The 15170-nt window shown below is 34.7% G+C and overlaps 1 protein-coding gene across 5 annotated transcripts in view; it reads right to left on the minus strand.

Moving 5' to 3' along the window:
- Window positions 1-260: 260 nt before the first annotated feature.
- LOC18431448 (uncharacterized) overlaps window positions 261-15170 on the minus strand; it is a 35412-nt gene continuing 20502 nt past the window's right edge. For all 5 annotated transcript variants that reach the window (XM_088858584.1, XM_088858586.1, XM_088858585.1 and 2 more), the window contains 5 exons: window positions 13630-13773; window positions 1430-1459; window positions 1283-1345; window positions 680-757; window positions 261-587 (listed from right to left, as the gene is read on the minus strand). In XM_088858584.1, coding sequence (XP_088714710.1) covers window positions 519-587; window positions 680-757; window positions 1283-1345; window positions 1430-1459; window positions 13630-13773 — 384 coding nt within the window. In that variant the 3' untranslated portion in view covers window positions 261-518. The remainder of the gene's footprint in view (window positions 588-679; window positions 758-1282; window positions 1346-1429; window positions 1460-13629; window positions 13774-15170) is intronic.

The following is a 15170-nucleotide window of genomic DNA, read 5'->3' on the forward strand; positions in this document are numbered from 1 at the left end:
AATTGGACGGCTGGATGGTACAAATAAGACAGAACTTAGTAAGGGGAGCATAAAAAGCTTGCCCTATTTTATATTAGAGAGGTTATCTTAATTTATAACCTCTACTAATATAAAAATCTTATACACCAACAATAGATAATTTTAAGAGACTCTAGATAACCAATAATCCAGGGATTCTGCTTTTCTTGAGCGCCTCTTCTTCAAAATAGGTTTCATGAAACCAAGAATCTCAATTCAAACCTCATCCTCAAGAAAAAATATAAATGAATGAATGACTGCAAAATTTTGATTTGTATGGCAGTGAAATTCTGCTCTAACATTTCTCAGATACATACACGCCTCTTATAGAGTTTATAACTTGCCGCAAAACCCATAAGCGATACATAGCACGCCTCCCGCAAAACGCACAAGCAAAATCCTCTATGAGAGCAAATATAACACAAAAAAGAATGCGATAAATAAAACTGTTCAATACAAAAGGTATGTGATGCACTTGACAAATACTCAAGGACCCATTCTCAGCTTCGTCTATGGGCAAATTCCCCAAATCTTCTAGAAACTTCAGATTCAGACAATGTATTCCAAATCTGGGAAAGAAGACAATGAGAATCAGTTGAAAAGAATAATAGGTAAACTGTTTACACGAATCTACTTAAGACGTGATGGTTCCGACAGTTACCTGCAACTTCCCCTTTGAGCCACCAATGGCCAGCAGAAATGGACAATCGTCCGAGAAGGAAATTGAAAACACGGCACCCTGAAAGTATTTTGTAAAGGACAGTAAGAGAAGCCAGGCATGGTTACATTTCCCTTTCTTAGTTTGGATAAATCTTAGACTACCAAAGCTAACTGCTTCACAAAATATAGATACCTAACTTGAATCTAGAAACTTCAATTAACTAGAAAGTGATGGATGCAAGAGCAAAAGGAAATCTCTCTCACTCTCTCTCTCTCAAACACACAATCTTTGTGTGTGTGTGCACGCATGTGCGAGCCCTCGCGCTCATGTAATGTATACAATTGAGGTGCGCATGCACTTGTATGTACACACATGCATATGAGTACATGAACATCTCAACCGATGGGTGAGGTACGCATGCACTTGTATGTGCACACATGCATGAGTACATGAACATGTCAACCGACGGGTGCTTGTGCCAATGCCTGTGCCAATGCTTGTGAGCCTGTATGCATCAATCTATGCCTCAATCACGTTAGAACAACTAAAAATTGATCTTTTGCAACTATGATCCACCAAAGGGTTCAAACAAGGAGCACTCACAGCTTTAGGTTTCTGGGACGCAATACATGAAGGCTGATTATTAGATATATCCCAAAGCTTCACCTGGAAACCACACTATGTTACTACTGGTCTGCATGATTGAATAGCTTAATTTCCATAAAAGATGATCAGGAGAAGAGAGATTACCATTTTATCAGTCGAACCGGTGGCAAGTAGCTGTAAAAAAAGAAAAGGAATTGGCAATAGGTCAAATCAGACATTCATACAATGTATATATATATATATATATATATATATATATATATATATATATATATATATATATATATATATATATATATATCGAAAACTCTTAAAAACTCCTATAGACGAAATTGAATAGTGTTTCGCCCAGCCACGGGCATGCTATGTCCGTTGCAGTTTTGCCTTAAAAACACGGACATGCTATGTCCGTTATACTATTGCTGTCTTTCAATCTACACTGTTCAAAAAAATCGGAGAAAACACTATTCATTTCTGCCCATAGCCATTGCATAGTGGCTTCCTATATATATATATATATATATATATATATATATATATATACGAACGGAACAACTCCCGGCCATGCTACTACTGCTTCTCTTATGCCGGAGCCGGAAGAACCACTACTAGAACTAAATATCTGCAACCACGACCACTAGCTGAACCACCCCTATGCTTTGACCGGCGCCTTGAACTAGCAACTGGGCATAAGGAACTTCCAGCTCCGCTCACTACTATGATGGACGGAATCGAGGGGATATATATATATATATATATATGAGCAAATGATCTAATGCAACGGTTGTATCATAGTATAATGCAACAACACTTCTAGAAAATCATGTTTGTGATATTTGTATGACCCTAAATTTGGCACACACTCTCTTCATCTCAATAATCAATCCCAAAAAAAAAAAAGGTTCAATTTGAACCCTAGATATGGTCAAAATGAGTCCCCTCCAAAACGAATCTAGACCATTCATTATGTGAATTTCAAGATCTTAGCCTTTATAAACTCAAAATCATTTTTTTATTTCTTAACATTGTTCATCTGATGATAATAAAGCCATCCAAAAAAATTGAAAATAAAAAAATCCTTCTAAGGCCTAGATCTAAACATCTCACCAAAATGAACAGCCTATGTTAAATTGGGCTAAAAAAATACTTTTTAGGTTGTGTTTTCAATTTTTTCTTATTTGTGATTGTTCATTAGAATGAAAAGAGTGTATATTTCAAATTTTGGATCAAACAAATAGCCATAAGATGGTTTTTTAAGGTTGTTGCATCATATTACTATACAACAGTTGCATGAAATCATTGCCATATATATATATATATATATATATGGAAGAGTATGAGGTCAGCTTGCTAGCTGAAGGCTAGCGTAAATGCCCAATGACCTAGATTGAATCTAAGCTGATCTAATAGTCACGATTGCATTTCGTATTTTAATTTTAATTTTTTTTTACAAATCTAAATCACTTGAAATGTAGAGCATTTATTCCTACAAAATAGGCTAATCTAATAAAAAAAATAAAAAATAAAAATCATAAAATTAAATGGACCAAAATAGCCCTGAAACTTTCAAGGGTATTTTGGATAATTTATTATTTGAGAATAATTTTTTAATATTTTATTACGTGCGCCTTGATAAGAAGAGTGGACGTCCCAAATTTCATGTGATTTAAATTTGTAGAAAAAACTTAAAATTCAAATATGAAATGCAATCGTGACCTCTAATCGGCCATTGGGCTTACACTATTCCATCAGCCGATGGACATACTGGGTCTTTTCCCTTTATATATGGGATTGTATACAATATGACCATTTCCCTTTGATACATAGAGGTCACAATTACTTATAACCATCCGATGTGAAATCTAATAGCTTGGGTGTGTCACAAACTTCGAGAAAATTTGCTTTGAACTTTGAGCTTGGTCAATAAATAAATGCAACCACCCAATTTCACATCCAATGGTCAAGATTAATTGTGACCACCTTGTAACATTAAGTAAATCGTCTCATTATATACTTTCCCTTTATATATATATATATATATATATATATATATATATATATATATGGGTTATAATAGATTGCACACATTGTGGAGTAATTTATCATTGTACTCAACAATTTTGAACACCTTTATACCTATGTTTTGTACAAGGAGAATTTGTTAATAAGGGTATTTTGGGTCATTAAGAGGGTGTGACATCATCCACATGGTGTGGGACATCACCCACATAGAACATACTAGTGGCATTTAATGTTCTATGTGAGTGATGTCATATCCCATGTAGATGACATCACACCATCCTAATGACCAAAAATACCCTTATTAAAAAAAATTATTCATATGCAAAACAGTGGTATAGAAGTGTCCAAAATTGTTGAGTACAATGATAAATTACTCCATAGTGAGAGCACCCTAACATAACCCTATATATATATATATATATATATATATATATATATATATATATATATATATATATATATATATGGAAGACAATACGCAATGCCCATGAGCGAAAATGAACAGTGTTTTCGCCCATAGGCTCATCACCGCCGAAAAAATCGGATGGCATGCGTTTTTCGACCGCCACGCCACAAACCTAGCATGTTTGTGGCAATACCGTCACGGACATACTAGGTTTGTGACGGTCAAAAACTCACGTGGAACCGCAACGGACGGCGCTCAAGTACGTTCAATAAACCGCCACTGGCGGTGGCGAAATACTGCAACATTTCACCCATAGGCGTTTTCAAGGTTTTTCCTCTATATATATATATATATATATATATATATATATATATATAGGAAAATTATCATGTGAGCCAGTAGGCTAAAACGTAAAAATGAGCCCAACGACCCAGATTGAATTAAGGTCGATCTGATGATCACGGATGTCCGGTGGTGTTTGAATTTTAATTTGTTTTCTACAAATCCAAATCACTTGAAATTTTATACGTGTTCATCAAAAATAGGTGAATCTTTGAAAAGTATCAAAAATATATTTTACATGAAAAAATGACCAAAATACCCCCGTAAAGTTTTGGGGGTATTTTGGTCAATTTGGTTTTTGCAGATTATTTTTTTTATATTTTTATTAGGTGCGGCTTGATGAGAAGAACACACATCTAACTTTTCAAGTTATTTGGTTTTATAAAAAACAAAAAATTAAAATTCAAACACTACTGGATATCCGTGATCGTCAAATCGCCAGATTCAATCTGGGCTGTTGGGCTCATTTTTTCTTGTGAGCCCACTGGCTCACAGGATTATTTTCCATATATATATATATATATATTTATGTGTGACTGCAATATTAAAACCCTTCCTTCCTATTGTCCAGAACACTGGAAATTATTTTCCAGCTATTGTATATGCACTCAGTAAGTCTCATAATCCTCTCCTCTTCTATCTTCTATCTTCTGCTTTATTTTCTGTTTTCGGTTTCTGACTTTTGTTTTTTGTTCTCTGTAATAAAGTTTATCTTTCTTGTTTTCTGTCATAGTCTGAATATTGTACAGTATGTTTTTTCTGTAATCTGTAATAGTTTGATTATTGTAACAGTGGGCTTAAAGTGTGATTTTCTGTAATAGCGGGATTGTAAATGTTACAAGACATCAATAAAAGTTTATTATGAAAATTTTATTATGCAATTCAAAATACTGTTTAGTATAAAAGTTAGAGAATTTACATATGCTCAATGGTTAGTAATAGATATTTCTGTGATTCCCTTTATCTGTTTGATATTATTTGTACTTAATTATTATAGGATCTTGCAAGCATTACTTAAATATAATAATATTGTATTTACCTACTTATTGTAATAAATAAATTACATATTCACTATCAATTCTCGCCGAGACAAACAGCCCATGAGAAATATAATACCATACGAAGGTGAATCATCGCCTTTGGCAACAAGGTCACCTTCACAATCACCCATTCATCAGATAACCTACCCTAAAGCTACAGCTTCAAAACCCATATATTCTCCAGCCCAGACTAAACCTTCTCAACAAACCAATATACCCAAATCATCCTATATAGAAAGGGCCTATCTCATGGATATTACCATCGATGAGAAACATATCAATTCTGAGCCAATAAAACTTGCCCCTATATATTTACTCAACCACCTTAACCCTTCTAATGGGGTTAAAACCAGAGAATATTTTGAGGCCATTTTAATGGAAACGGGATCCATTTCCGTTGTCCACTATTACCAGCAAAATACTAGGACCATTGCATATTCCACGGTCCAAATAAAAAAATTACTTTCCTATGAAGAGTGGGGTTGCAATCCCATGCAAGGAAAGAAACTCCATAACCCAGAGTTTTCTTACAAATATTATAAGTATGCCGAATATATAGAGGCATGGCACAAGTTTTTCTATTATCAAAATCCCAATAATACACATAGATGGTACATCCAGTTTAGACTTCAAATTTTCGAAAGATTCCCCACATGGTTCAAAAATTGGTTTTTTGTGTGGGGTTCAACTTCTCAAATTTTACCTCCTGCTTTCAAAACAGTGCAGGACCAATTCAAAGAATACAACCAAGCTGACCACTCCATTGATATCCATTTGTATTTCATGTCCCATTACCAAATCCCTTGGATAATGAAATGGGATTATTCAATATCCCCTGATACTGGAGATTATTCTTATATCCCCAGGCTTGGCAAAACCATCTCTGTAAAGTGATGGGACATTTTCAATATGGACCCCACATCATTGACACCCAAAAGAATACCATCAAAAACCCCTGAAAATCAACCAAGCCAGAATACAGCCAATACATCCTTTGACTTCCCAACATATTTAAGAAACATGCTTCAGTCAAACCCTAATGCCTCTAAGGAGACACTAGAAAAACAAATGAGAGAAATCTTTACTGAAGCTGAGAAAAAACCAGTTTCCTCAGAAGAAACAGTGCAATCATCACCCTTACATACCAATCAGTATCTCAATCTCCCCATAGAAGATCCGGAGGAAGAATCAGACCCAGAAGAGGATCCGGATGAATTCAGCCAAAGACCATAAAAAAATCTGCATCAATAATTCCATCATCCTAAAAAGACAAACAGTTTCCATCAACAGGTTTCGCCACCGACGCAAAACGACAAAGACTGTTTTCGCCACCGACGCAAGACGACAAAGACCGTTCCACAATACTGTAGCCACTCACAAATAAGACAAGAAGATGGCTGACACAATACTGTAGCCACTCACAAATAAGACAAGAAGATGGCCAACAAAAAACACTGTAGCCGACAAAAAACACTGTAGCCATTTGGAGTACCGACAAAAATAGTACTGTACAAGGATGCTCTGTCGGCAAGCTTTTCTTTTTCATTTGTCTTTTCTTCTTTTCTTTTCTTTAAGTCTCATTCATCTCCTTTACGTCTCATCCATCTCTTTGTGCTTTATGGGTTGCTTCATCACGAAGTAACTTATCCCTGCTTATAAAAGGCCCTGAGGCCTCTCATTCAAGGCAGGTCGCAATATCTGCCTCTTCTCTTCTCTTCTCTTCTCTTCCATTCTCTCCTCTCTCCTCTCCGCTGCTTTCCAGAAGACCTCTTCACCCTGATCAGACCTCAGACCTCTTCACCCTGCTCAGACCTCTTCACCCTGCTCAGACCTCTTCACACTGTTCCGATCTCTTCATGCAATCAAATATACAAGCCACCTTGATCAGGTTCAATATCTTTTCTCTCTATATTTATGTGTGACTGCAATATTAAAACCCTTCCTTCCTATTGTCCAGAACACTGGAAATTATTTTCCAGCTATTGTATATGCACTCAGTAAGTCTCATAATCCTCTCCTCTTCTATCTTCTATCTTCTGCTTTATTTTCTGTTTTCGGTTTCTGACTTTTGTTTTCTGTTCTCTGTAATAAAGTTTATCTTTCTTGTTTTCTGTCATAGTCTGAATATTGTACAGTATGCTTTTTCTGTAATCTGTAATAGTTTGATTATTGTAACAGTGGGCTTAAAGTGTGATTTTCTGTAATAGTGGGATTGTAAATGTTACAAGTCATCAATAAAAGTTTATTATGAAAATTTTATTATGCAATTCAAAATACTGTTTAGTATAAAAGTTAGAGAATTTACATATGCTCAATGGTTAGTAATAGATATTTATGTGATTCCCTTTATCTGTTTCATATTATTTGTACTTAATTATTATAGGATCTTGCAAGCATTACTTAAATATAATAATATTGTATTTACCTACTTATTGTAATAAATAAATTACATATTCACTATCATATACAAAATAATTCAGAATATCAAAATATATTCAATTTTCAATTAGCAAGATTATAAAGACAGTACTGTAGATCCGGGCCGAAGTTGGTATCAGAGCCATACAGTAAAACTGTCAAAAGTAAATAGTAGAACTGTCCAACAGTGAAACTGTGTAACCAGTTAGACTGTCAAAACAGTAAATACTGTGTTTTAATAACAAACCTCTAAGTAGGAGATAAAAGTTACATTTGTACTAAAGAAACCTAGTTAAATTTACATCCCAGAAAGTTGGTCCGAGAGTTAAGGCAAGAGACAAGGGAAAGCCTATTGCAAAGTACCGCCAAGGCCAGGAAGAGCCGCTTAGGGAAGACGCTGAGCCCCTGAATATCCAGATTGTCATTATCCGCAACCTACGGCTGGCAAATTTAATTAAAAATCTTACAAGTAAAAATGCAACTTCATCTCAAACACTTAGAGTAAAAAATAAAGAACAGATTATCATCAATGACATTGAAGATAATATCCAAAATTGGAATATACCAAAGGTACCAATAAAAGACATTTATCATAAAAAATCATTCAAATTCAAGATGGGATATGCCATCAAGACAGTAGAAGAAAGTTTGTCTGTCACTCAAAATCAAGAAAACTTTCAACTACTATCAAGAAAAATTATTAAAAAACATAAAAAAAATAATTACAAATATTTACACATCGGTTTAATCCAAATAGCAGTGAAACCTTTGACCCGATTAGGGTTAAACACCTATGTGCTTGTATGCCTAAGAGATACAAGACACAATATTTTCACAGACTCGCTACTTGGCATGGTTGAATCCAGCCTCTGTAGTGGTCCAATATATTTTAATTGTTTTCCAAATTTTTCTGTTTCTTTGACTGACCCAAATATTTTAGATATATTAACAATAAATTTAAAAACACATGGTTTTAATATGATTCATGGTTCTCAAAATTTAGCAATAGTGTTGACAGCATCACTCTCTGTATAAATTATTTCTTGGTTTTGTTCATTTCTGGCGGTCCATTGTCTAGTGTTTGTGAAGATTCTATTTTTGGTTTCATCATCCACATAGAAATCCCACCAACCTCGTAACCAGCCAGTAAATCCGTTAACTATTGCCTTTGCAACCTCTTGATCAGGGTTGCCTGCCATTTTATTTGCAGAGGCATACATTGTCATATGTTGCATAACATCTAAGATTTTTAATTCTGATAATCCATCTATTTGCCAATTTACTATTGATCTGCCTGAGTATGATACTGCCTGTTGAATGGCGTCTTCTTCCATTTGTATATCAACAGGTGTAGGTCTTTTATGATATGGTAAAGCTGTTATTGGTTTCCAATTTTTTCCATAAGCGATTCTGTTTATGGTTTCAGATAGGGGTAGTATCCATAAATGCTTTTTCTTGATTTTGGATAGTATCTTCTATAATTGGTTCTTCTTCCTGGAGCATCATTGTCTCATGCTCAAGTATTTTTGCTTTTCCTTTTTCAGAAGAATCAGGTAGTGTATTGATTATATTTGGAGCAGGAATCTGTATTTTGGGAGAAGGTATTCCTTTAATATCTAATTGGGATAATTTTGAAATTAATTGATCCATTAGAGATTGATTATTATCTCCAATATGGAATTTATTTTTATTTAACTCTGGAGGTGGTTTGAACAAAACTGCCTTTGGTATGACTGTAGCAGAAGGCTGTTCTCTGGTAACAAGTCTTTCTATTCTTTCTGCTTGTTTACCTAACGATTGCATATATAAATTTGTATAATTATTTTGTTCTACAATATGTGGAATTAATTCTTGTTTCTTACTAAGCTCTTTGGGTAAGATTTTATATGGAGTAGCAATTATATCGTATAATGATTGTGGTTGTGATGGTTCATCCTTTACTGGAATAGCTGCTTTCAATATTATACTCTTCTCAGGTGGATGAGTACTAGAAGTAGTTGTACCATCTGTACTGATATAAGTTTTCTCTTCTATTGTTTGTATATTATTAAATGAGGGAATAGTAATATTATATTGACTACATACTTCTGTTAACCATATGAAAAATCCTTTGGTTATTCTTTCTTTTTTAAGAAATTTATTATATTTTTTATGCATTAATTCTATTAATTTAGGTTGGAATGTTTTTAAATACCATTCTCGAATAGGTTTATTTTCTTTAGATAAATAATCTTGTTTTATATATTCTTTATTAACTTTTCTTTGTTTTCTTTCTAACTTAACTGCTAAATACGCTGCTATGTATTCGTCAAAATATTGATCATATGGATCATATGGATTGATATCATCTTCTAGTTGTAAAGTTAATATTTGGAAATCTTCTAGACTAGGTTCAGTAGTATTTGCTATTCTTGATTCTGAGGTATATGTAGGAATAACAACATGATTTGTTGTTCTTCATGTTCCTTGAAACTGTAAATCTAAACTGGGGATTGATGAAGAAGATTGGGTAGGAGGAGGGAGTATGATTACATTAGGATTATTAGAATAGGATCTTCTACTTGGTATTTGTTTGTTTATATTTCTTTTCCTATTAATATTAATATCATCTTGAACCTAAGACTGTTGAAATTTTATTTCAATATTACCATCGGGATGTTCTATTATCTGGTTTGGAATATGATTAGGAGGAATTTCTTGAGGTTGATTGGCATGTTGTAATGCCCATGACTGTGGTAGGATAATATCTGACCATTTTATTGTCTTAGGAATTATCGTATTGGATTTTTCCATGTTTGTTTGGAATAATATAGTTTGATCTTTCTGATCAATTTTCATGATGTTTGGACATAAAGTATTCATAATTTTATAATATATTCCATAAACTATGGCTAAATTTTGAGAACCATGAATCATATTAAAACCATGTGTTTTTAAATTTATTGTTAATATATCTAAAATATTTGGGTCAGTCAAAGAAACAGAAAAATTTGGAAAACAATTAAAATATATTGACCACTACAGAGGCTGGATTCAACCATGCCAAGTAGCGAGTCTGTGAAAATATTGTGTCTTGTATCTCTTAGGCATACAAGCACAGAGGTGTTTAACCCTAATCGGGTCAAAGGTTTCACTGCTATTTGGATTAAACCGATGTGTAAATATTTGTAATTATTTTCTTTATGTTTTTCAATAATTTTTCTTGATAGTAGTTGAAAGTTTTCTTGATTTTGAGTGACAGACAAACTTTCTTCTACTGTCTTGATGGCATATCCCATCTTGAATTTGAATGATTCTTTAAGATAAATGTCTTTTAGTGGTACCTTTGGTATATTCCAATTTTGGATATTATCTTCAATGTCATTGATGATAATCTGTTTTTTATTTTTTACTCTAAGTGTTTGAGATGAAGTTGCATTTTTACTTGTAAGATTCTTAATTAAATTTGCCATCCGTAGGTTGCGGATAATGACAATTTGGACATTCAGGGGCCCAGCGTTTTCCCTAAGCGGCTCTTCCTGGCCTTGGCGGTACTTTGCAATAGGCTTTCCCTTGTCTCTTGCCTTAACTCTCGGACCAACTTTCTGGGATGTAAATTTAACTAGGTTTCTTTAGTACAAATGTAACTTTTATCTCCTACTTAAAGGTCTGTTATTAAAACACAGTATTTACTGTTTTGACAGTCTAACTGGTTACACAGTTTCACTGTTGAACAGTTCTACTGTTTACTTTTGACAGTTTTACTGTATGGCTCTGATACCAACTTCGGCCTGGATCTACAGTACTGTCTTTATAATCTTGCTAATTGAAAATTGAATATATTTTGATATTCTGAATTATTTTGTATATGATAGTGAATATGTAATTTATTTATTACAATAAGTAGGTAAATACAATATTATTATATTTAAGTAATGCTTGCAAGATCCTATAATAATTAAGTACAAATAATATGAAACAGATAAAGGGAATCACAGAAATATCTATTACTAACCATTGAGCATATGTAAATTCTCTAACTTTTATACTAAACAGTATTTTGAATTGCATAATAAAATTTTCATAATAAACTTTTATTGATGACTTGTAACATTTACAATCCCACTATTACAGAAAATCACACTTTAAGCCCATTGTTACAATAATCAAACTATTACAGATTACAGAAAAAGCATACTGTACAATATTCAGACTATGACAGAAAACAAGAAAGATAAACTTTATTACAGAGAACAGAAAACAAAAGTCAGAAACCGAAAACAGAAAATAAAGCAGAAGATAGAAGATAGAAGATAGAACAGGAGAGGATTATGAGACTTACTGAGTGCATATACAATAGCTGGAAAATAATTTCCAGTGTTCTGGACAATAGGAAGGAAGAGTTTTAATATTGCAGTCACACATAAATATAGAGAGAAAAGATATTGAACCTTATCAAGGTGGCTTGTATATTTGATTGCATGAAGAGATCGGAACAGGGTGAAGAGGTCTGAGCAGGGTGAAGAGGTCTGAGCAGGGTGAAGAGGTCTGAGTAGGGTGAAGAGGTCTGAGTAGGGTGAAGAGGTCTGATCAGGGTGAAGAGGTCTTCTGGAAAGCAGCGGAGAGGAGAGAGGAGAGAATGGAAGAGAAGAGAAGAGAAGAGGCAGATATTGCGACCTGCCTTGAATGAGAGGCCTCAGGGCCTTTTATAAGCAAGGATAAGTTACTTCGTGATGAAGCAACCCATAAAGCGCAAAGAGATGGATGAGACGTAAAGGAGATGGATGAGACGTAAAGGAGATGGATGAGACTTAAAGACAAGAAAAGAAGAAAAGACAAAAATGAAAAAGAAAAGCTTGCCGACAGAGCATCCTTGTACAGTACTATTTTTGTCGGTACTCCAAATGGCTACAGTGTTTTTTTTCGGCTACAGTGTTTTTTGTTGGCCATCTTCTTGTCTTATTTGTGAGTGGCTACAGTATTGTGTCAGCCATCTTCTTGTCTTATTTGTGAGTGGCTACAGTATTGTGGAACGGTCTTTGTCGTCTTGCGTAGGTGGCGAAAACAGTCTTTGTCGTTTTGCGTCGATGGCGAAACCTGTTGATGGAAACTGTTTGTCTTTTTAGGATGATGGAATTATTGATGCAGACTTCTTTATGGTCTTTGGCTGAATTCATCCAGATCCTCTTCTGGGTCTGATTCTTCCTCCGGATCTTCTATGGGGAGATTGAGATACTGATTGGTATGTAAGGGTGATGATTGCACTGTTTCTTCTAAGGAAACTGGTTTTTTCCCAGCTTCAGCAAAGATTTCTCTCATTTGTTTTTCTAGTGTCTCCTTAGAGGCATTAGGGTTTGACTGAAGCATGTTTCTTAAATATGTTTGGAAGTCAAAGGATGTATTGGCTGTATTCTGGCTTGGTTGATTATCAGGGGTTTTTGGTGGTATTCGTTTGGGTGTCAATGATGTGGGGTCCATATTGAAAATGTCCCACCACTTTACAGATATGGTTTTGCCAAGCCTGGGGATATAAGAATAATCTCTTGTATCAGGGGTTATATATATATATATATATATATATATATATATATATATATATATATATATATATATGGGTGTAGTTTCTATAAGGTTGCAACTTTAAATAATCCAATTAACACGCACCTACAAATTTTATTATAACATGCAATTTTGATGTAAATGTTTTTTTGGATTATCTAAAAATCTATTTTTATATCTAATTATGAAATTTTAAACTCCAAAAATGATTAAAATCAAGTCGATCTATAACCATGTGGAAATCTTGGAGATGGACGCTCTAGATAATGTGTTGCAAGATGCACCATTTTTGGGACTCAAAAACTTTTTTTTTTCATATTCATCCATCTTGATGTCAAGATGATCTATTAGAAGATTTTTCACCATTCAAACAACAATCTCCGATGGATTTTTTAGGTGCATATGTAATTCTACATTTTAAGGTTGCAACCTTATATAAACATTTTTCTATATATATATATATATATATATATATATATATATATACGTGCGTGCCTGCGCACACACATACATACATGCAATATATATAGATATGCACATCACATGTTATAGCGGTAATTTTTATGAGAGAGACGTACGTTAGGTGCAGATAGATTGTAGGAGACAGTGCAAACAGCTTTGTCATGTGCATGAAGAGTAAAACTTGGCTTCAATCCCGAATCTTTACCACTGGTGGCTGTTCGAATATCAAAGCCTTGAACAGTACCATCTTCCAGACTTACCTGCATAAGATCAGACAAGAATCCATAAGCAAAGCTTTTCCACTCACTTTCTCTCTCTCCCCCCATGCCCCCTCTCTAGGAAGCATGTCTTTTATTTACTTGTAACAAATAACAGAGTTTACAAGTGGCCAGCAGAATTCAATTTGTTTCTCATGGCAATTTAGACAATAACCAGCATTACTTTTTTTATAAGCAACAAAAAAATTTACTGCTAAAATAAAACTACAAAGAAACTAAAAAAAACATAAAACAAAGGTCGTGAGACATTGAGACAACATTCAGGATTCCAACACTGAAATTGTGTCAAGGTCAAGTGATTATCGAAGATCCCCTTGTTAGTAAGGGTTTAAGCCCCCAGGTTAGCTCCCCTAAGAATGTGCACAAAGGTCACATTGATATCACCAATACCCTAGCCATGCTACATGGAATAGAGGGCTCTGTAAGGGGCCATCTTATTACATTGAGACGTTCCCCTCCTCCTACTAATCGATCTGTCAGGAGATTCATATGCCTATACGCAATGCATGAGCCTCCGCTAATTCAGAATCACAAAATCCCCCATGGAACCCAATAGCTTTTAAGTTTCATGCTATCTTCATCTCTGAAAACAGTACCTGCAAGTCCTGGATTACCCCATGAACATCCATCAAAATCTAGTTTCATAGTGCTCTCCACTGGAGCAATCCAAACCTGTCCTGGATTGATACCAGGGTGGACCTGATAAGAGGCCAAAATCTCCCACTCTTTGTCCAAGTCAATGGTCTTGAAACTTCGAAATTCAAGTGGAAGCAAAGCCCACGAGAAAACCATAATCCTAGTCCTCTTTCTTGAGAACCACTTCATCTCTCCAAAAAAAATGACCATCACACTCTCTCCAAATGCACCAAATAACAGCCAAAATGCTTAATTGCCAGAGCACCCATCCCCTAGGCAAGATTGCCCATAGAGATAGGTCTGCCAACAGGTCTGAGCTGGCCAGCAGGCTTTCGGGCTCGAAATATTTTTGGGCTAGCTGGGGCCAGCTGTAAATTTTGTGATCCCAAGATATCTAACAGAGAAGGAAAAAAATGACTGCAAGCAAGAGGAGCAAAAGTAAGAGAGAGAGAGGGGATGGAGCACCCACAGTGAGAAGGAAAAAAAACTACGTTGCGGGCCAAATGATTAACGTATGGTTTGTGTTTTATGGATTTGTACACATAATAAACTACAAAGGACAACTTTGTCACAATTACAAAAAGACTAATCAGTCCTAAAGAGTGACAAAACCATTACTAAAGAAAGAGAAAGCCCCACATGTGCCTCTGAACAACATATACAAAAATACATGCACTCCCTACACTCCCCCTCTGTGCATGTATGTCATGCATGCCCACTGGCTTGGCCAAAATATCGACTCG

The sequence above is a fragment of the Amborella trichopoda genome, chromosome 2 (assembly GCF_054954075.1).
Source record: "Amborella trichopoda isolate Santa Cruz 75 chromosome 2, AtrichopodaSantaCruz75HAP2 v2.0, whole genome shotgun sequence".
NCBI lineage: Eukaryota > Viridiplantae > Streptophyta > Magnoliopsida > Amborellales > Amborellaceae > Amborella > Amborella trichopoda.